The sequence below is a fragment of the Pseudoliparis swirei genome, chromosome 7 (genome assembly GCF_029220125.1).
Source record: "Pseudoliparis swirei isolate HS2019 ecotype Mariana Trench chromosome 7, NWPU_hadal_v1, whole genome shotgun sequence".
NCBI lineage: Eukaryota > Metazoa > Chordata > Actinopteri > Perciformes > Liparidae > Pseudoliparis > Pseudoliparis swirei.
Window position 1 is genome coordinate 27102715 of NC_079394.1, and position 23804 is coordinate 27126518.

At 44.2% G+C, this 23804-nt stretch overlaps 1 protein-coding gene across 11 annotated transcripts in view; it reads right to left on the reverse strand.

The window, feature by feature from the left end:
- aopep (aminopeptidase O (putative)) overlaps window positions 1-23804 on the reverse strand; it is a 79662-nt gene that overhangs the window by 531 nt on the left and 55327 nt on the right. For 5 of the 11 annotated variants that reach the window (XM_056419530.1, XM_056419531.1, XM_056419534.1 and 2 more), the window contains 4 exons: window positions 16023-16139; window positions 8087-8173; window positions 7828-7976; window positions 11-99 (listed from right to left, as the gene is read on the reverse strand). In XM_056419530.1, coding sequence (XP_056275505.1) covers window positions 7836-7976; window positions 8087-8173; window positions 16023-16139 — 345 coding nt within the window. In that variant the 3' untranslated portion in view covers window positions 11-99; window positions 7828-7835. Of the gene's footprint in view, window positions 100-2990; window positions 3129-7827; window positions 7977-8085; window positions 8174-10019; window positions 10151-11011; window positions 11253-16022; window positions 16140-23804 lie in introns of those variants that run through there. The other 6 variants (XR_008832363.1, XR_008832365.1, XR_008832366.1 and 3 more) reach the window with 6 other exon arrangements.

Below are 23804 nucleotides of genomic sequence, written 5' to 3' on the forward strand. Positions count from 1 at the left end.
TGTTCGGCCTGCTGAGTGTTTCTGGAGCCTCCGGCCCCGTCCAGAGGAAGAGGAGGAGAGCGAGCGCCGGACCGCCATCTCTTGTCTGCAGTCGGCAAACTGTAGGGGAGAAAAGATCCGATGAGACCGGAGCGTCACCGAACCCACCGATACGGCGTGTAGACCAATAACTCCGTTTAAACACCGATAACGGCTTTTAGAGGCGGATGCCAATATTCCAGTTTAAAAATATAGTTCTGGATAAGAATCTCAAAAGTGCTGAGCAAGACATGTACAGGTATAAAGTTGGCATCGCCCTCTTGTGGACAAACTATAACGCAGACGCGACTTCTGCATTATAGAAACATCTCACTCCAAACAAATCTATGCTGTAGTTACGCGTTATTAATATGCAGATATAAATGCTGATACAAAATGAGGTCTGAAAGTAACAACATATCTATATACAGGGTTCGTACGGTCATGGAAAAAAAGGAAAAGTCATGGAATTTTAAAATGGTCATTTACAGGCCTGGAAAAGTCCTGGAAAAAACTTAAATCATAAAAGTTTGGGAAAAGTCCTGGAAATGTGTTATGATCACATGTTCATTTACACCCGAGTTTGAAATAATGAATAAGTTTTTCAAAGAAAGACAATCAAAATATAAGCCGGCGTACGCTCTCGATATGCACAATTTTCAAAAATGTTCGTGTTTATACCGAGATTTCAGTTTGGTCATGGAAATTTGGTTAAAAGTCCTGGAAATCTATTGGTCAAAATGTGTAAGAACCCTGTATATATATTAATCTGTAAAACATTTGTTGATTGATAGGTTAAGCTACAAAATGTTATAAAATAGTGACATGGTAAACCCCGAAGATGTCCAAGCAACACACAAACACAACGACGTGTCAATTATCAAAGATTTGGCAATTATTGTTCTATCAACTGTCCACTCGCACAGCAGGTGTTTCTGTATGACCGGAGTCGGCCAGTGCTCGTGTCTTCTTCTTTGGTGGCGGGTGGACTGGACTCCTGTTCCTGCTGAACTGAGCCAGTGGTTGTATAGGACTGATAATCAGCTCAGTAGGCACAGGAAGCCAAGCCCAAATATCTCTTCTCTCCGTTTCACAAAGCACTGGCGAGCTATGAGCACATACCTTTTTCCTTGTGTGTGTGTGTGTGTGTGGCGAAGCAAAAAGCAATGCTGCGTCAGGCCGCGTGTCAGACAGCGTTCCATTTTGCCAAAGCCACATGAGCCATTTCAGGTCCATCTAGACCTCATGTTCACCGTGGGCCACATCAGCGTCACGGCCGCCTCTTAAAGGGCCGGAAACACTTCATAAAGTCCTCGAACATGTTGTTAAAGAACTCTCTTTGCATTTGATTATTGTTTATTTGAGTGTAGAAATATTGTACAGAAGAAAATGTCTCTTATATTACAACACAAATCCATTTAATTTGAAAGCATCAAAATAAAAGCACGGGACATTTTTCTTCAATTTCTTTAAGAGAAGGGGATCGCGTGTCTTTCGAGCCGTCAGGGGCCGCATGAAATGATGCGGCGGGCCGGATTTGGCCCGCGGGCCTCGTGTTTGACACCTGTGATCTAGACAGTTGAGATGGTTATATCTCACTAGCTGCTGAAAGGTGCGCTCGACTTCTCTACCGCCGTCTCAGCGAGACTTTGGTCCACGGTTGGCTTTCGGAAAAAAATAGGCGATTAAGAGTATTTCAGGAATCCGTTCATAAAAATCTATAAATCCATCAAAATCAGAAACAGAATACAACAGCGCTCTAGAATACAGTTGACATTAAAGAGCCAATCAGTCAGGTTGAGTTGTGGGCCAAATAAGTTTCTTTTTGGTGTCTTTATACAACGTTGCTTGGTCCTTTTATGTGCCGAGCGCCATTTCCCTCCCATTAGAGTGTAATAAATCACTTTTTGGATACAAGCTCTGACGGCGATTCCTCTCTTTTACAGGCCTTTGATGGTCATTACTCTTTTAGCAGGCCCTAAATATAGGTCCAGAAAGGCAGACTCCACATGGCCCTCATTTCTAATTCACACATCTGTCGTCGTTTAGTCGCCATTTTGTCGTCGTGAATATAGAGGGCGTAATACCCCCCTCACGCCTCTTATTATGACCGCCAAAAATAGACAGTTCTAAAATACTCGTGCAGCCATCTGTCACTGTTTTGAGTGGGGAGTGATCGGCCAAGGACGATAAAGCTTTGCATTACAATGAGCTGGCGTAACCGTGGGCGAGGAAACTTCTGCAGCGAGTGAGCGTGGGCAGTATTTTAAACTTAGACTCATTCATACACAATTTATTTTTCATATAGTCCAGCTGGACTTATTAACAGCTTAATAATAGAGAAGCCTTTGTGTTCTGGAGGAACATGCACATGGAAGTTGTTGTGTAACACAGGGTTCTTACACATTTTCTATGACTTTCCATGACTTTAAACCAAATGTCCATGACCAAACTGAAATCTCGGTAAAATCATCAACATTTTAGAACATTTTGCGCATCGAGAGCGTACGCCGGCTTATATTTTGAGCGTCTTTCTTTAAAAAACATTAATTATTTCAAACTCGGCGTAAATGAACATGTGATCTTAACAAATTTCCATGACTTTTCCAAACCTTTTATGATTTAAGTTTTTTCCATGACTTTTCCAGGCCTGGAAATGACCATTTTAAAATTCCATGACTTTTCCAGGTTTTCCATGAACCCTGGTAACAGCTCCAAAACAGAAAGAGACAGGTGAGGCAGGTTGGCAGGCGGCGCAATACAAAGCGTGAACCTGCGTGTGAGAAGGCGTGTCTGTTGAATTGTTTCCAGCTTCTCTCGACTCATTCGGGACGCCTCTCTCACTAAGACTTGAAACAAAGCGTGTGGTGCAGCCCAATTGACAATAACTTCCATTTCTTGTCATCGCCGGCTGTTTTACAGGATCACATATCGCCGAAACACTTAAATTGTCCTGATAAAGTGGAACTGACCTCCCTAAACGATGAAAATCATTGAAAATCGTTGCAAGATTTCCATCCATCGACGCCTCCGTCTTGTTTTCCTTCACAGTGTGGGACGGTGCTCAGCGAGGATCGCTTTATGGATCTCTGAGTCTCGGCTTCCTCTGCCTAGATTAGATCACAAATCAATACTCATCTGCCCGGGACGCACTTTTCACTGCCAAAGCCATTTGAAGTTTTAAAACTGGAGCACAACGATGAGCTCTGATTGGCTGCAGGCCCTGGCAACCTTTTTTTTTTTTACTAATTACCCTCAAAACAAACTGTCAAGTTAAAGGAATAATTAGACACGCTGGTGGAATTGACACGAGATGCACGATAACAGGAAGTCACTGCATTCAGCCAAGAAATAGTACACTGCATTTCCCATGATGCAACCACGACTCGTTATCGTCACACTCCGTTTGTTTTTTCTCGACGGCAAACTCCGGTTCTGCCGAGTGAAGCCGACGTGGAATCGTATTAAAAGTTGCATTCTCTCTACCGGCCAGCAGGGGGCGGCTCATTAGCTTTGATTTTTTTAGGAAAAAGTCTCTATAAGATTGTATTCCAAGAAGAAAAACGATCTAAAAGTTCCAATCCTAATTACCAAAATGTATGAGAAAAGAAACTCGGATGATCTCTGAGATGAAATTTACGAAAACAACTCACCAAATTGTATAATCAATAAGTCATAAATTCATGATTAAAAAACAGAGTGCACCACCGTGGTAATGGCAGCCAGCTTCTGAAATAATTGTCTTCCTAACCGAGCGTTATTATGGCGAGGATGCCCCAAAAAGATACACATACATATCAATATAGTTATATATATATATATATAGTATCACGTGACTATGTGCGTTTAGCTCATCCTGTATAGAATGTGTATGTCGTACGACTCTGGGACAGCAACGGGTTGATGAAGGACAGCGGGGATGATGACGGGGTAATCGTAGCCACAGATTGATGTCATATCTGTGAGCGGCGTCGGGGTCGTGCCAGGCCTCATTAGTACCGGGAGAACGGGCTCTCTCTCCCGAGCTGCTCGACTTTCACCTTCACCTGCACCACAGAGCGGGCACGCCGGCGGGATTATCTCCTATACGACGTGACCGAAAGCTGACGGAAAGAGAACGGCGGAGGAGGAATGCGAGAAGAGACGATGAAGGAGGAGGGAGGGAACAACGGGCAACGCAGAGGAGCGTTATTTCGGACCGAAGCGAAGGGGAGATACGGGGGGAGGAGAAAGGGAGGAGGAGAGTGAAATGAGATAAGAGACGGAAGGGAAAGGTGAAGCGACGACGAGACAATCGAGTGAGGAGCGACGGCAACGGGGGAGGACAAAGGGGAAGGACTTCTGTGACTGAAATGCACAAACACACTCAGGCAATTGAACTCACCGGCGTTCACACAAAAGCACAAACAAACACACACACACACACACACAGCCGCCACCGTAGAAACTTCAAAGAGCATCTGTGTTTCACTGTCTTCCTTTGTCTGCTTGTCTGGGTCATGCTCTCCTCAGGTGCAGAACTTAGCCACTGTGAACAAAGAGGGAATCAATCACTGTTCACCAATCAGCTAAGCTCTGTGCCTGGCTGGAGAGAGGAGACAAAAAACTGTCTGGAGGACTGACACACACACACACACACACACACACACACACAGAGAGACCCTCTGGCTCCCTCATCCGTTTCTTTCTCTGCGCTTCCAAATCAGCAACTTCTCAAACACAATCACACAGATAATCATGTCTTCTTGGTTTAAAGTTTCTAAGTGTGTGTGTGTGTGTGTGTGTGTGTGTGTGTGTGTGTGTGTGTGTAGTAGAGGCTGTGGTTGCCACGGCAGCCGGCTGGGTCAGGGCTGTGTGGTAATCCCTGGCAATGTGATTTTATCATAAGTCACAAATCAGCACGCCAGGAACCCTCACGGCCCAGACACGAAGGACCCTCGTCTCCGCCTCCCGTGTTCTCGCTCATGCGACACTTGGAAATGAGAATCTGTCACTCTGGCCGTCCTTCCTCCCCGGCGAAAGACTCGTTGATACTCGGTCCCTCCCTCCCACACTATTCCCGCGGTTTCCCCTCTCCTCCTCGACCATTCGCCACGCTCGGCTAACCCGGCGATATGCCCCTCATTAAGGGGATCAAGAAGGATTCCAGAGGCATGTTCAGGGGGGGGAGAAAAGAACGGGGGAGTGAGAGGGAGGGGACGAGAAGAAAAGGACAGGGGGGAGATCGCCCTTCTCCTTTAAAGGGGTGGTGCTTTTTAAGTTCAAAATCACAGAGCAGAGTGCACCTTGACAGACATGTTGTTTTCAGTTAAAACCCTCTCAGCCCACCTCTGCCTAATCCCACTGTACCGCGTGTGTGTGTGTGTGTGTGTGTGTGTGTAAAGGGTACAGGGAGGACTGCTCCACTAAAGAAAAGATGGCCGGGGCACACAAAGTGAGCAGTAAAACATGCATCCATCTCCCCGCAGTGCAGGATGAAGAAGCAGCGAGGCGGCTGCTTCATCCATCACTTTAATTGGAGAGAAATCTGACCTGAGCTCAGTTGACCGGCGTGATCCGCCGATGTTTACGGGGGTTTGTTCGGTTCAGTCCGACGGGACGTAATAGTCAAAGTTACAGGACATAAATCTCTAAATGCTTCTTTTCTTCATCTATTTTGTTATTTTTTTTGGCGGGTGTTTTAGCCGGTTCGTTTCAGTCCTCCTGAACTCAAAGTGAGGCTCCGCAGGGAGGTGTAGGGAGGGAGGGACAGACAGATAGGCACTACGTCTGTGTGTGTGTGTGTGTGTGTGTGTGTGTGAGTCAGAGAGATTTATCAGGCCTGAGCCAGATGCCGAGCACTTGTCTAGAAAGCCTTTCACATCCTGCGCAAAAGCATAAAGCTGTCTATGTGTGTGTGTGTGTGTGTCTGAAGATAAAAGCCTGTCTTGTAGTGGCTTGGTCACGGCCTAAAAAAAGGATTTAGTGGTGTAAATCAGTCCGGTTGACGTGACAAGTCTTTAGCAGCTCCTCTCGACGAAGGTCACAGACACGTCGGTTAACCCCATACTTGCTGCTTTGGGAGTCACAATGTTCCAGAAACATTGAAGCGCCTTCTCGCGCTGCTCCTCACCCGTCTTTCTGACACACTTAATAGGGAATTAAGTGTAAATATCATGCATGCGAACCGTTTTACTCAATTACAGTGTGACAACGAAGTCAGACACAGTAGTCTTAATTAAAAGCCACCTTCTCAATCGCTTCTTTTACAGAAGCGACTTATGGATTCATGTCCTGGTTATCGTCACCGTCGTGGCTCAGCTGGAAAAGGTGCATGAAGTTCATCAATAACGGAAAAAGAATTTGATGGCACCACCGTGAATAAAATGGAATCAAACCACGCTAAAGTATCAACGACTAGTCCATCAATTGATTAGATTAATAAATGAGTGGAAAATCAACTGGCAATTATTCTGATAAAGAAACGAAGACATTTTTTTTTCCTAAAACATAAGCTTGTTCCAGCTTCTCACACGTGAGGATGTATTCCCTCTTGTATTTGTATTCCTGTTTGGTAGATGTGCCAACGCTTAGACCAGGGGCGTCAAACTCATTTTCACCGTGGGCCACATCAGCGTCACGGCCGCCTCTTAAAGGGCCGGAAACACTTCATAAACTCCTCGAACATCGTGTTAAAGAACTCTCTTTGCATTTGATTATTGTTTATTTGAGTAGAAATATTGTACATAACAAAATGTCTCTTATATTACAACCCAAATCCATTTAATATGAAAGCATCAAAATAAAAGCACGGGACATTTTTCTTCAATTTCTTTAAGAAAAGGGGATCGCGTGTCTTTCCAGCCGTCAGGGGCCACATAAAATGATGCGGCGGGCCGGATTTGGCCCGCGGGCCTCGTGTTTGACACCCGTGGCTTAGAGGAAGAGCTGCGGTGCAGCAGTTCAACTCTGGGGCAGAGGTGTGATTAACCACTTTCATTAATCAACGGGTTGATAGCGGGTCGGTCATGAGAAGACGAGCGGCTTCAAAGGGACTCGTCTTCACGACAGTCCTCCCTCCGGCGCTCTTTATCCCGCCCATATATTTCCGTCTGTCCGTCTCTAGACCGTAAATTTCTCTCTTCGCTTAATTTAGTGCGAGACCAATAAACGCCTCACTGTTTAGGATCCTCAAAGATCATCAGACACACACATCGCACACTCGCAGGAGGAATTTCAGGGTCAACAGAATACAAATATACTGCCCCTCAGAGAACGATCGCCGACTCGTCATCGCTCGCTTTATTTCTTCCCCTCTCTCGTTTGTTTGAGGAACACATTCCCAAAGTCCTTCTCTGACAAACACATCTGATGGTGCTGCACAGAAAGGCCCCATTCTAAATCTAACACACACACACACACATGCACACTCGCTCAATGGGATCAGAGAGGAATGTGAAGAATAGGTAGCCAAGTGGTGACTCAAGTGTGGACGATGCACCCAGGCAGATGTTCTCATGATCAACATCTCAGGGATTGTGTAGAAATACTTTTCAAAAACAACACAAGATTACACAATAATTGTCCCGATACGCACACGTGTCGTTTGTGACGTGCGTACTTCTCGGGTACAGCCTGCTAGAAGACCTCTTGATGTAAATTAGCATGAAAGTAGAATTCCGCTAATTTAGTGTGACGTTGAGAAAAAGAAAAATAGAAGACGATGGAAACAAATGTGCATTTTGTTTCTCGCTTTAACTTTAAGAATACTACCAAGGGTACGAAATGAGACGACGCGAAGACGACGACACGCGCAGAATGAGACTTCACCTTGAACGTCAGAGAACCATCTCCTCCACCACTCTGCGTGCCGATTGGTCGATTTCCTCCTGGACCAATGAGAGGCAACGACGGGCCAGAGCCTGCTGCTCAGGGTCCTCCCGAACCATCAGCTCCCCGTACAGATACACACCCATGGCCTTAAACACACACACACACATCATCAAATACTTTATCTCTTTGAAGTCTCGAGGCTGTTCTCTGTGTAAAAGTGTGTAGTACAAGATGTTCATCAGTTGTGTGTATTTACTTGGTCATGAACCAGAAAGTGTTCCACATCTCCGTAAGCCCCGGCGTACGCGTGTTTGACCACCAGCTCACACCAGCGATGTCTGACCTGGAAGCCAAAACACAGGACCATATACACTATTAATTAATTAATTAACAAAAGTATTCATTTAATCATTTAAAATACAACCATGACAGACATTTTTTTTATATTTAACCCTCCTGTTACCTTCACATTTACTAACATCTTTTACCCTCGGGGTCAATTTGACCCCAGCAATTAAAACCTCCAGAAATTTATTAGAATTAATATTGTTTCCCAAGTTTAAGTGTGAGGTACTTTATGTTTGTTTGTTGACTACCTAAATAGCCCTTTAAATATATAAAAAAGTTGATATTTCTTATATGTTTGACACAGTGAAAAACAGCCTGGGGTCAAATTGACCCCAAAGAACACCGACGTTAAACATTGAATGGGGTCAAATTGACCCTAAAGGTAACAGGAGGGTTAAAGCAAGCAAAACAATTGAATCACAATGTTGTAAACAAGGACCGACACAGAACCACAAAATCAAGGAAAATAAGATTATAGGCATTTTAAAAAAAAGAAGTAGAATCTCACAATTTCTCCTTCAAAGTAAAAGACATACACTACCGTTCAAAAGTTTGGAGTCACTTAGAAATGTCTTTATTTTTAAAAAAAAAGCACTGTTTTTTCAATAAAGATAACATTAATCAAAAATACACACTATACATTGTTAATGTGGTAAATGACTATTCTAGGTGGAAACATCTGGTTTCTAATGAAATATCTCCAGAGGTGTATAGAGGCCCATTTCCATCAACGATCACTCCAGTGTTCTAATGGTACATTGTGTTTGCTAATCGCCTTAGAAGACTAATGTCTGATTAGAAAACCCTTGTGCAATTATGTTAGCACAGCTGAAAACAGTTATGCTGGTGATATAAGCTATACAACTGGCCTTCCTTTGAGCTTGAAGAACAAAATTAATACTTCAAATATTAATCATTATTTCTAACCTTGTCAATGTCTTGACTATATTTTCTATTCAATTTTCAATTCATTTGATAAATAAAAGTGAGTTTTCATGGAAGACACGAAATTGTATGGATGACCCCAAACTTTTGAACGGTAGTGTACATGAGAACAATTAGACTTTCCGTCTCTAGAATGTCCGCGAGGGAATGTCTGAAGCTGCGTGAGGTCACCCTGTGTGTGTTGTTCAGTGGACGCTGGTGAAGCTTCACCAACGTCCAGGAGAGACTCTTGGTGCAGTTAGGAGGCACAAATGACGGTTAAACATAGTTTATCTCACTAATGGAAAAAAAGATCATAAAATGAAATAAATGATGGCAAAGATTGAGAACATGTTTATTTAATTTGAATGTCTTTGGCCAATGCACTGGCACAATAATGTGTCCCGGTCTCCCTCGATGCCAGAAACAAAAGACAACGAAGACAAGCGGCTCATCCGACTGGAAGAATCCGGAATCAGAGGAACAACGGGTGTGAACTTAGATCGGGAGAGGAAATCATCTCGATCTAAAGTTCATGTTTCATAATTATATTTCCTTCTCTGACAATGTGCATGTGTACGATCACAGTGTGTACGTGTGTATCTGAGTGTGTGTGTGTGTGTGTGTGTGTGTGTGTGAAAGCTAATGCCTGGCCTTTCTCCCAGAGGATCAATAGGAGCTCTGTTGCCGCGGTTACAGGAGAGATCAGAGACTGGCTCTGTCCCTGCCTCAGCCATCATCCTTCATCATCTGCTATCGGCGTGCGTGTGTGTGTGTGTGTGTGTGTGGGTACATCGTGCACGTGTACACGGATACAGACTTGTGGAGAAGGCCGATGGAGGATGATAAAAGAGACGGAAGAGCAATACAAAAAACCTTTTAAGTCCCGGTCACTACTTTAAGGCCTGACACTTTCCTTTGGTTTTTTTTTTTACGTGGGCATTTCCATCTCCTCCATAACCGTCCCCGCACTCCGGATGATGACCTCGTCTTTTGGAGAGCGCAGTGGCCGAGCGTTGACGCTCAGGCTTCGGGCAATGCTGCAGCGCTTGAACAGAGACATTCACTTTGAGGACAAATGTAAAGACGTGACTCTGGAGAAGTAGAGACGTAACAGCATTGATGAAGCATCATAAGTAACGGTTAATGGGGACAAGTTCTTTGTTTTGTTTTTTGTTTTATGTATGTGTGTGTGTGTGTGTATGTATTTATGTATATATGTGTGTGTATATGTATATATGTATATGTGTATGTGTGTGTATATGTATGTATATGTATACATGTGTGTATATGTATGTATGTGTGAATATGTATATGGCACTCTGAGATTCTTTGAAGGAAGAGTGCGATAAAAATGAAATGCATTATTATTATTATATATGTATATGGTTCTTTTAAATAAGTTTTTTCGAGAAATCATAGGTTAGGGCACTTATAAGCTAGATGGCTTCAGCCTCGACCGTTTCGGTCAGCCACTTTCTTCTTTTGTTGAATTCTGATTGCTGTATATTTTGCTGATCGAAATAAACTAAACTAGAATGGGCACTCGGTAGAGTGCATACCTTCGCATATTACAAGATTGGGCATTGAATTATGAACATTTTGGCATTAGTTGCATGCCAATTGGATAAAAATTGGCTGCGCTATGGAAACAAGAAGATGTTGACCTTTTCATGACCTTGACCTTTGACCCGATCAATCCCAAAATCTAATCAAATGGTCCGCGGATAATAACCAATCATCCCACCAAATTTCATGCGATTCGGTTTAATACTTTTTGAGTTATGCGAGTAACACGCATACAAATAAATAAATACATACATAAATACACGGCTATAAAAACATAACCTTCCGCATTTTCAATGCGAAGGTAACTAAACTAAACTAAACTTTGAGGAAAGGGATCTACCTGCGGCAGCGGGCACACGCCTCACAGGATTGTTGTTTGTTTGTGCCAGGAACGTTGTCCAATCTGTTCCCGCAGCTTGAGAATGAAGCTCCACTTCGAACCGCCGCATTCAAATCCTCACGTCACCTCCGAAAACTACTCGACACACGTGAAGTTAATTGGTCTCCGAGGGGCTTTCTACTTCCTCACCCCGCGAGTAAAGTCTTCCTCGTATTCTCTGCCTCGTGTTTACTTTGGAATGCTGCACACACAAAAAAGAAGGTTAAGTGAAGTGTTCCGTGCTCTCCTATCGCCTACCCGCACGGGGAACAAGGATGTGTCTGTGTCTGTGTGTGTGTGTGTGTATTCATGAATGTGGGAGTGTGCACAAGTGGACCCTCTGGTGCCAGCGCTGCCCTTCTGGCCCGCGTCGCCCCGGCAGCTGTTCCCTGCGCTGGGTTACATTCCTGGGAAAAGCCCTGGGGCAGAGCAGCTGCCTCGTGCACCTCTCCTTCGCCTTTTTTCTTTCTCACTCGGCTTCCTCTCGCCGGGCCTCTCTCTCTCTCTCTCTCTCTGACAGCACATGCAATAACACGGGGACATTCCTTCATTTATTACTGAACTCCTGCCCCTCTTTCTATGGAGGACTTAAAATGACTTAAGTATCAATAAATGCATGAATAAATACAAGAATAAATAAATAAATGCTTAAATAAATGTATAAATAAATAAATACAGGAATAAATAAATAAATGCTTAAATAAATGTATAAATAAATAAATAAATGCTTAAATAAATGTATAAATACAGAAATGTAGATATATTTATTTAATGATGTCCTGTTGATTTATAACTTATATTGATTAATTCCTATATTTATTTATACATTTATTTAAGCATTTATTTATACATTTATTTAAGCATTTATTTATTTATTCCTATATTTATTCATGCATTTATTTATTTATACTTAAGTCATTTTGAGTCCTCCATACTCTTTCACCCTACAACACCACCACCACCACCGATTCCGACACTAACGCACTCTGCGTGTGCAAGAATGTATGAAGCGACGAGCCGTGGGTAGAGGCTTTACCGCTTGTATAGCGGAGATCTCCTCGACATTCCTTCCAACTAGGGCTGTAAAATAACAATTACATTCATAACGTATGCACCACCGTTCAAAAGCTTGGGGTCATTCGGAAAAAAAGCACTGTTTTATCAATGAAGATTACATTAAATTAATCAGAGATACACTTTATACATTGTTATTGTGGTAAATGACTATTCTGGTTTTTAATGAAATATCTACACGGGTGTATAGATCTCCAGTGTTCTAATGGTACATTGTGTTATTGCCTTAGAAGACTAACGGAGGGTTAGAAAACCCGTCGTGCCATTATGTTAGCACAGCTGAAAACAGTTATGCTGGTAAGAGAAGCTATAACACTGGCCTTCCTCTGAGCTTGAAGTTTAAAGAACATTCATATTTCAAATTAAAATCCTTATTTCTAACCTTAAGAAATATCTCGACTACATTTTCTATTCATTTAGCAATTTATGGAAAACACGAAATTGCCTGGGTGACCCCAACCTTTTGACATGCATTGTATTTGCTTAAAATATGATTTAAAAAGGAGGATCTGGTGTGCATAGAGATTGTAACCCACTGAATACCCATTCACTCACTCGTCTGTTTCACAAGCGAGTCAGAGAACTACGGTGGCCTCGGCCTACTGTAAACGAAGCAGAAAGGCCCTCTGTGGAGCCGGCGTTGGCTTTGTTTGCTCCGGTACCTTTGACATGAGCTCTGTGAAGAAGACCTGCTCCCTGTGTACATATTAAAAGCTCTTCTTTTTTTTTACGGAAAACTAACTCTCTCAGGGTTTATACACAAATAAGCACATCGTTGTGAATGTCAAATCCATATATCAGAAATGCTACACACTGGCCTTTTTAAAAAAATGATAAAAATATTTGACGCTTTATTGCCTTTTAATCGACTAATCGATTAATAAACATCTTTCTGCTCTGATTTTCTATCTGTGCTCCATCACAGTATCTAACTAGAATGGGCACTCGGTAGAGCGCATACCTTCGCATATCACAAGATTGGGCATTGAATTATGAACATTTTGTCATTAGTTGTATGCCAATTGGATATAAATTGACCGCGCTATGGTAAAAATAAGATTTTGACCTTTTCATGACCTTGACCTTTGACCCGATTAATCCCAAAATCTAATCAAATGGTCCCCGGATAATAACCAATCATCCCACCAAATTTCATGCGATTCGGTTTAATACTTTTTGTGTTATGCGAATAACACGCATACAAATAAATAAATAAAAACTAAATAATAAATAAATAAATACACAGCAATCAAAACATAACCTTCCGCATTTTCAATGCGAAGGTAATTACAGCTGCCATTATTGTTTTCCTCTCTGGTTGTTCGCCCAATGCTAATGTGTAGGACTGGAAGGGGATTCCTCCTCTGATGATTCTTATTCTTGTTTAGAGAAGTTTTTCTTCTTGACTTCTCGAGCTATTTTTCTTTCCAGTCTGTGAAGTCCATCACAAATCAACTTAAATGGACTTTTCTTTCTTCTACTTCGACATTCCTTGGTTTACTATAACTCTCCTCTTTCTCGCATGTTGTTGTGGGGTCGGCCTAACCCGGCCGCCAACAAGACAATGTGTCCTGTGTGCTTGACCCACAGATGACCTTCGAGAGAGAGAGAGAGACACACACACACACACACACACACACTCAGGGTTCTTACACATTTTGACCAATGGATTTCCAAGACTTTTCCATGACTTTAAACCAAATTTCCATTACCAAACTGAAATCTCGGTATATACATGAACAATTTAGAACATTTTGCGTATTGAGAGCGGACGCCGGCTTATATTTTGAGCGTCTTTCTTTAAAAAACATATTCAATATTTTTAAACTCCGCGTGAATGAACATGTGATGATAACAAATTTCCATGACTTTTCCCAAACTTTTAAGATTCCATGACTTTTCCAGGCCTGGAAATTACCATTTAAAAATTCCATGACTTTTCCAGGTTCTCCATGACCGTACGAACCCTGTCTTAAGTACATGTTGTGGATTTGTTTCATGCCACTTTCTTCTTCCGCAACACAACATTTTAAGAGGAAAGCGTTGAACTCCGCGTGAATGAACATGTGATGATAACAAATTTCCATGACTTTTCCAAAACTTTTATGATTTAAGTTTTTTCCCATGACTTTTCCAGGCCTGGAAATGACCATTTTAAAATTCCATGACTTTTCCAGGTTTTCCATGACCGTACGAACCCTGACACTCACACAGAGTCATGTTGCATCACATGAGGCTCATATGAAAGCTACGGTCCTTCACGGTCATGCACTCTCTCATACTTTCAAACACATGCTCTGGGCTCGGAGGCACATTCACACTCGTATTCACGGTCCCACGCTGGTGGTCGGCCGCACATTTCCCTCCACTGTTGTGCACATGCTCACGCAAATCCCACACACAGAATCCTTCGCTCGCACGCCAGTCTACTCAGCGCCTTTGATCCCCGTTACGGGCTTCTTTGCATTTGCTGCGCAGCGTATATCACTGTAAACGTCCGTCTCGCGTGGTGAAACGGTATGTCCCGCCATGCTTACGAAATGGATTCATGAAATGTGTTGAATGGCAAAATCACGTCCCTCGTTAAGGTGGTATGAGACCCTCTTCAGAAGAGATGTTTACTGTATGCACTGATGACACAATTCGGTTATTGGCTCTTCAGAATCCATGACTCCCATAATCCAATATTCATCCATTGCAAAACTGGAATTCTCTACAGCGGCTGCACTGCACTGCGTGTTTGTCCAAGAATTTTAAACGGATCATTCATCTGATGAGGATGCGGAACCAGACGGAGAAAAGCTGAGTGAGACGATGAAGAGAATCAGACCGGAGAGGGAGGGGGAGAAGGGAGAGAGAGAGAGAGAGAATAAATGGCCACATTTATGAGGAGAGATGTAGGTGATTAACCTCCTCTGAATGAGATTACTAACATTAGGACAGGACCATTGCCTTTAGGCAGGTGCGTGCAGGAGTATGTGTGTGTGTGTGTGTGTGTGTGTTTGCGTCTGAGAGAAAAAGTGTGTCTTTCCATGCATGACGATGTGCATAATGGCCCTGTGTATTTTTAGCAAACACTGAAAGTTTTTCCTGGAAATTGCAGATGAGAATCTGCTTTCCGATGCCAGGAAGTGGGACTAAAGAGAACGTAGAGCTGAAAGCCGGACCCGAGGCCAAACGCAAAGTGGCCTCGGCTCGTTGACCGCGAGGTGAAGCACTTAAATTAAACGCAACACGGCAACATCAAGAGCAGAATAAATTCCCAGAATCGGACTCTGAGCTAATATAGTGAGAGAATACGTTAAAATGTCGAAATCGGACGCAACTTTTCTTCTCTTCGTGGGAACGGTGCATTCGGAACGTGGATTTAAAAATGACTATAAATGTATGGATTTAATGCGATAACGGCTCGATTGGCCACGCACAGCATAGTATCTGAGCGCCAACAAAACAGCTCATATAATTCACAAGGACTTGGAAAAAATAAACGAAAGATGTATCGCGTTTTTCTTTTCAAGACGAGCCACGTGTTGACAACGGAGGTCAGCCGCAGCTGTGCTATCCCCGTCCTGCTCCTCCTGGACCGAGAGGCGACGCCGTACAGTACACAAAACAACACTCAGCCGACAACACACACACACACACACCGGTAATAGTACCATTAAGGAATACAGCGCAGTACTAAAACATGAAGAGCATACTTGTGGGATTTAGTCAGTAATGGCAGCTGTAAAGAGGAGAGCTGCTATTACGGCACAATTTACTCCACATTACCAAGCGATGTGCCTTTGGAGGAGAAGGGAGAGAAAACCGTTGACATTTCATTATTGGAGGAGTACACGGAGCCGCGATGCATATGCCCACTTGTCTGCGCATGTGTGTGTGTGTGTGGTCTTACCTCAGCGTCTTGGTCCTGAAGGTGGTAGGTTCTCTGCAGAGCGCGCAGTGTGGCCGCGCTCAGCTTCTCCTCCTCGAGCAGAAGCTCCAAAAGCATCACGAGCTGCTCCGACGTCACCTGAGGAGACAAAAGGAGTCATGAGATTAATAGCGCCGACTTGTACAACCCTCGTAAAATATATTGAGACATATTATTGGATGAGAGAAATCACTTTCCCCTTGCACCAGCAGTTTCAAACCACTAAACTAGAAACATTATGAACATATTGCAGGCGATGAGTCTGCTCTCAAACACATTTAGGTTTATTTTATATTCAAAAAGGTTTTATTCATTTTCGTTCCAGTGCTGGGCGAAAAAAAAATGCATCAATATAACTCAGGCAATTAATGAGGGCTTTCAAACGGAGGGAACGGTAGCGTGATAAAACAGAGCTGAAACGGCGATTAAATAAATATGGAAAACCAAGTGAATCCTGTACAACTGGGAAATATTACAAAATAGACAAAAGAGGAATCAAGGGCAGAGAAACATGTGAAACAAAGCAATCAATTTTTTCGAAAAAATATGTCCCTATTGAAGAGAACATAAGGGAGAGGAACTGCTCAGGGACACCCGCTACTAGAAAAAGAAGTATTTTAGAATATTTAGGCTGTGTCGGTTGTACGACTGCAATAAAAGCCCAGATTGCTGCAAAGACGGAGCCTAAGAATTAAGAAATAGAGGAGACGGTCTTCAAGAAATAGGAATGCTCCTCTGTTGCTTCTTAATAGTGCATTTACTGATTGTTCTATCCTGAGGTATACCGAAAGGAAACGAGCCTCTTTCTCCTAATGACTAACATCTTCAGGGACGCCGAACACTCGGCGGTGAATTTGGACGTTTATTCTGAGGGCGGATGTGGGCGGCGATGTGAGAGAGCGACTTCCTCCTCTGGAGAGAGCTGTGCCCAGCCCTGCCTGCCTCTCCCCTGCTCACACGTTCCCCCTCGTCCCCGTCTGGGACACAATTAACGGCCGACGGCCCTGCAGATGGATGTGAAAATAGGTATGAAATGCGTGCGTGTGTGTGTGTGACTGAGCGAACCAGAGCCCGAGAGAGAGAGAGAGAGAGAGAGAGAGAGAGAGAGCCCGAGAGAGAGAGAGAGAGAGAGAGAGCCCGAGAGAGAGAGAGAGAGAGAGAGAGAGAGAGAGCCGAGAGAGAGAGAGAGAGAGAGAGCCCGAGAGAGAGATAGAGAGAGAGAGGGAGAGAGAGAGAGAGAGAGAGAGAGAGAGCCAGAGAGAGAGAGATAGAGAGAGAGAGAGCCCAAGAGAGAGAGAGCCCGAGAGAGAGAGCCCAGAGAGAGAGAGAGAGCCCGAGAGAGAGAGAGAGAGAGCCCAAGAGAGAGAGCCCGAGAGAGAGAGAGAGAGATAGAGAGAGAGCGCCCGAGAGAGAGAGAGAGAGAGAGAGAGAGAGAGAGAGAGAGAGAGAGAGAGAGCAAAGCATGGGAAAAAAAGAAAGTGACAGAGGAGGAGGAGGAGGAGGAGGAGGAGGAGGAGGAGGAGGAGAACGGACAAAACTCTTAGGAAAACACGTCCAGCAAAGAATGAATGACATATTTGGTAAAGAGCCGATTCATTCGAGATATCTTTGGTAAACAACCTCCACCGCTGTGCTGGGAAAAGCTGACCTGAAACCAGGAAGTATTTCAGCATGTAGCTGTTGGAGCGGAGGGAATAACACCCAGACTGCAGCTGGCAAATGGTCAAATCAAACACCACTAATGCTAACACACACACACACACACACACACGATGGTCTAACTCCATGGAAAATCAGATATCCAGTCTTGCCCTTAACCCTCCATCGACTCTCCGTCCTCTCCTCCCTCCATTTTGTGAAGGCTGAGTGTTTTCTGAAGTGGCGTCTCCATCTCTAAAGGGTCTTTTTGGGGCCCACCCATGATCCTCCTCCCTCTCCCACCCTTTGAAAAGAGTAAAGGAATCCACAGCAATAAAACACTGCACAATGCAGAACACACACACACACACACACACCCCTCTGCGCTGTCTGTGAGGTCCTGGTGTGCCTGTATGGACTTGTGTTGCTCCGGTGGTAATCAATACGTCTGCGCCAGTGTCTCCAGAAACAAATTCCCGGTCAATGACGGTACACTTTACGAACCGATTCATAATCGTGATTATCATTTTCACAGCAACACGCTGAAACCGACTCTCATCAACGGCTCCCAGGAGCCGCCTGCCTCTCATCTACTTCTTCAAAACCAACTCTCTTCAGTACATGTCGTGGATTTGTTTCATGCCGCTTTCTTCTTCCGCTCCACAACATTTTAAGAGGAAAGCGTTGAACTTTTCACGTCCCGACGTGGACGAATTTCTTCCTTCGTGCGTGAATTCCTCGCGCTCGAGCACACGATTGGAATCCGGTGCAGCAAATGGCTCGACAGCCGATTCAAAGCTTTTAAGAAGACCCGACTTCACATCGGGGACGTAAAATGTTTTTTCAGGCCAGCTTGAGTATGGTTGAGAAGGTGTGTGTGTGTGTGTGTGTAGGTGTGTGTGTGTGGGTGTATGTGGGGGAGAGAGAGAAATTCTAGGGGGAAAGGTGAACTCCGTGGCTGAGCACTCCTTTATTAGTGGCTGAATGGCACACAAACACTCACAAACAGCCCATACACACACACACAGCTACACACACACAGCTACACACACACAGCTACACACACACAGTCCCATGAGTAACTCGAACAATAGCCCATAATAGTACAGTGCTGAAGGCAGTTTACCACTGAAGGGGGTAAAGTATCCCCCGCTATCTCATCAATTCTTAAGAAAGGATCTCTTCACACACACACACACACTACACACACACACAGAACTTGGCCACATGAAAGCAGCATTTTATTTCCATTCTGGCCGTCAACGCTGAGGAATGCTGATGCTAATACAGTCTCTCTCTCTTTCTCCGTGTCTCACACACACAGACAAACACACACTCAGACCACCTGTAACTTCACTCGTACGGACGTCATACGCCAACATACATGACATACGCCAACATAGATGACATACGCCAACATACATGACATACGCCAACATACATGACATACGCCAACATACATGTCATACGCCAACATACATGACATAAGTCAACATACATGACATACGCCAACATACATGACATACGCCAACATACATGACATACGCCAACATACATGACATACGCCAACATACATGACATACGTCAACATACATGACATACGCCAACATACATGTCATACGCCAACATACATGACATAAGTCAACATACATGACATACGGCAACATACATGACATACGCCAACATACATGACATACGGCAACATACATGACATAAGTCAACATACATGACATACGGCAACATACATGACATACGGCAACATACATGACATACTCCAACATACATGACATACTCCAACATACATGTCATACGGCAACATACATGACATAAGTCAACATACATGACATACGCCAACATACATGACATATGGCAACATACATGACATACAGCAACATACATGACATACTCCAACATACATGACATACAGCAACATACATGACACGTCAACATACATGACATACGCCAACATACATGACATACGCCAACATACATGACATACACCAACATACATGACATACGGCAACATACATGACATACGTCAACATACATGACATACGCCAACATACATGACATACGGCAACATACATGACATACAGCAACATACATGACATACTCCAACATACATGACATACAGCAACATACATGACATACGCAACATACATGACATACGCCAACATACATGACATACGTCAACATACATGACATACGCCAACATACATGACATACGGCAGCATACATGACATACAGCAACATACATGACATACGTCAACATACATGACATACGGCAACATACATGACATACGCCAACATACATGACATACAGCAACATACATGACACGTCAACATACATGACATATGCCAACATACATGACATACGTCAACATACATGACATACAGCAACATACATGACATAAGTCAACATACATGACATACGGCAACATATATGTCATACGCCAACATACATGACATACGTGTGTGTGTGTGTGCACTGCACTACATGGCATTATCATCATGTGAGTGGGAGAGTAATGGAGAAGAAGTCAAAAGGAGGAACCAGCTACACTGTGTGTGTGTGTGTGTGTGTGTGTGTGTGTGTGTGTGTGTGTGTGTGTGTGTGTGTGTGTGTGTGTGGGCGGCTGACCGTGGGACTGAGCAGCATTAGTCATGCTGCTGCTGCTGCTGCTGCTGCCGTATGACATGTTTGCACAGCACAAAACAAATCAGAGCTCTTTAAAAAGCCTTTTGTGCAGAATGTGGACACACACACACACACACTCACAGCAACAACTGATGCTTTCTTGTGATATTTCCACCCCGGACAAAGATCGGGCTTCAACAAAGCAGTTGAGAGTTGCATAGAAAAGATTCCTGATACATCTGTGAGTTCCTGCACTTCTTTTTCTGAGTGTTGAAGATGGACCAAGGCTTGTGCAAAGAAAAAGAAGAAATCTGTAAATCTTTTTCTGTCCCTTTCCAATAATCCATCCATCGCTCGTTCAGCATTTCCATGGCAACGGCACCGAGTGCCACTACAGTACGCAGCAGAGCCAGCCTGTGTCCTCTATCGGAGCCTTTATGCAACGACGGGATCGATCCAAAACATTTCCATTTCCTGCGTCTATCACTTCCATGGCAACATACACATCCTCCGTGCTGAAGAGCCTCACGCTCGACGTCCCTTTAAGGCTCTTGTTGCAGCGAAGTCACTCACCGCTTACCATCACATCCCCACGAGAGGACCCAGAGACCACCTCCGCTCACTGACTCGCCGACATTTATGCTTCTCCTCGCGCTGATTTACGAGAAACGTAACCGCCGGGTCTATGTCACTCCCGATTCAGGTCTGTGTTTTTCTCACTTTTCTCACTCGACTCTCTCTAGCATCATGGTGTGAACTCCCATATTCCTCTGGGTTCATTGTAATGACAATCAGAAAAGCAAAATCCACTGAAAGTTACTGGTGATAAGACATTAAAAAAGGGAAATGACAAAATGTGTGGAAAAGACAATGGGACAACAACAAAAAAAGAACCCCTTGACCCACAAGTCAACAATTGGACTAACTGACCATATAATCTCCATCAGAGAAGCTCTCGCTCTGCCTTTGGAGCACAGAGGTGTGAATGCGTTCTCTCCCTCCCATGCCTCTCCTCTCCTCCTCACCACCGAGGAGAGCGTGCTGCTCGTCCAGTCACACTGCATTATGGGGGCTGGAGACATTGGATAACTGTGACATTATAAAACCAAACTGTGAAAGGCCATTGACTCGCGTGTGTTTGCGTATGTGCGATGCCATTCGGCCTTTTATTTCCGTCTGACCGCAGGCTCGTAAAAACACATTCTGGCACCAGCAGCTAAAGGCCTCTGCCCACGCCTCAGGTACTAAAGTTTCACTCATTCTTCCCCTCAAATCCCTCTGTCTCCATGCCCGTCTGCTCCCCGTCTCCATACCAACTCCTTTTCACTGGACCAAACTGTGTGCCTGGCTCCACCAATTATAAGCCCCTCCCCGCTTCCTTTATCTCTCTCTGTCCGACTTTATTACCTTCGCATTGAAAATGCGGAAGGTTATGTTTTGATCGCTGTGTATTTGTATGCGTGCGTGCGTGTTATTCGCATAAGTCAAAAAGTATTAAACCGAATCGCATGACATTTGGTGGGATGATTGGTTATTATCCGGGGACCATTTGATTACATTTTGGGATCGATCGGGTCAAAGGTCAAGGTCAAGGTCATGAAAAGGTATTTTTACCATAGCGCGCGGTCAATTTGTATCCAATTGGCATGCGACTAATGACAAAATGTTCATAATTCAATGCCCAATCTTGTGATATGCGAAGGTATGCGCTCTACCGAGTGCCCGTTCTAGTTTTACACTTGATTTGAGGGCCAGAGCATTCATCTGCTCCAACTGCAGCGGCGGGCTCGGGTCTTGAGGAGGAAACAGTACGCAAAGCAGCCGTTAAGATTCTTGACAGAATAAATAGCATCACAAATACTTACACTTAATTAGGTTTTTACTGCTCTATACAGCTGCATAGATGTGAAATGTGCAAAAACATGGCAGATGGTCAGGAATAAAACCAAATGATGTGAAGAAACCGTTCAGTAGCTCTGGAATATTGCATTTGGCCAAGTGGTCTTTTAGTTCTCTAAAATCTCTCCACCAGGTCGACCTCTTATATTGTATATAATTCTCAAATTGTAAAAAAAATGGACCATTTCTAACCAATGAATGAGGTCAAAATATAACAAATACATTGAGTCTAACTACACATATTGAGTCCCATGTGAGCAGGAGGGCCCTCTCACAGTAGCAGGAGTCTCTGAGTTTAGTGTTGCCGCATTAATGAGAGGACCCTATAAACATAAAACCTATTAACATGATAAGTGGCCAACGAAAAAATACATTCACACAAAGTGGGGGATATAATATCGCAATCTCGTGGCTCCACAAGGTCTAAAAAGACATTATAAAACGGCCTGCTGACATCATGGGTTTTTGTAAACCAATTTCGGGGGAATGGATTGGACACACACGGGAGATGCTGAAAGGTCATCTGTGAGTCACTCGGTCCCATTTCAACCTGTGAAATGGAGCTGTCTCCTGTGCCACCATCTCCTCAAATGATGTCACACCTGCTGCTGCGGCGCGGCGACGATCTCACAGACAGCGCCGGCCGGTCACAGACCGATGACCTCGCCGGTGACACGCCGCGACCGTCTACCTGCAATCTATTCGCCAACAGCTTTCACTCTTTGTTTTTTCAATTTTGGAAAACGGCTTCAACCGACGGTCACGTCGTCCCCCGGCGCGAGTTTGACGCGGGACAAATATTCCCGGCACGTGCGAATATTTTTTTCCAATCGACAGAGCCCGTTTGAGAAAGCAAACACGTCTATAATGTGGCTCATTTGCGGCGTGTTCGTCGAGTGTGCGAGATCCATTCGTGTGCGTGTGCAGGACGGCCGCACGCGCCAATACTCAACCCGGGCTGTGCGTGTGCGTGTGCGTGTGCATGCAGGGTTCTTACACATGTTGACCAATGGATTTCCATGACTTTTCCATGACCTTTCCATGACTTTAAACCAAATTTCCAATTCCCAAACATGATGTGAAATCTCAGTGTGTATATATACATGAATGAGAGACAATAGCTTGATTAAAAGAATAAATATATGTATAAATGTTTATTCTTTTAGTCAAACTGTGTAAATGAACATATGAATATAACAGATTTCCACGACTTTTCCAAAACCTTTGGGATTGAATTTTTTTCAAGGCCTGGGAATAACCATTTTTAAATTCCATGACTTTTCCAGGTTTTCCATGACCGTACGAACCCTGTGCATGTGTTTGATCAGCTGCTGCCGAGGACGGGCGGCCCGTCGGCGCCGCTACCCTCCACCCCCGCTTCTCGCTTCCCGGCCTTCGACTTCTCAGGCCGACCTGAAGGCCGCGTGGGGTCGCGGCGGGGTTGCCAGTCAGGGGTTAAACTGAAAAAGCACACACGGTGGGTCCGGCGGAGGGGGAATGACTACTTGCTCTGAGGGGGGGAATCAACCGGGCAAACAAACGCACAAAGAAACACTCTTTCCTCGGAGGGCGTGTGCAGGCGGCGCAGA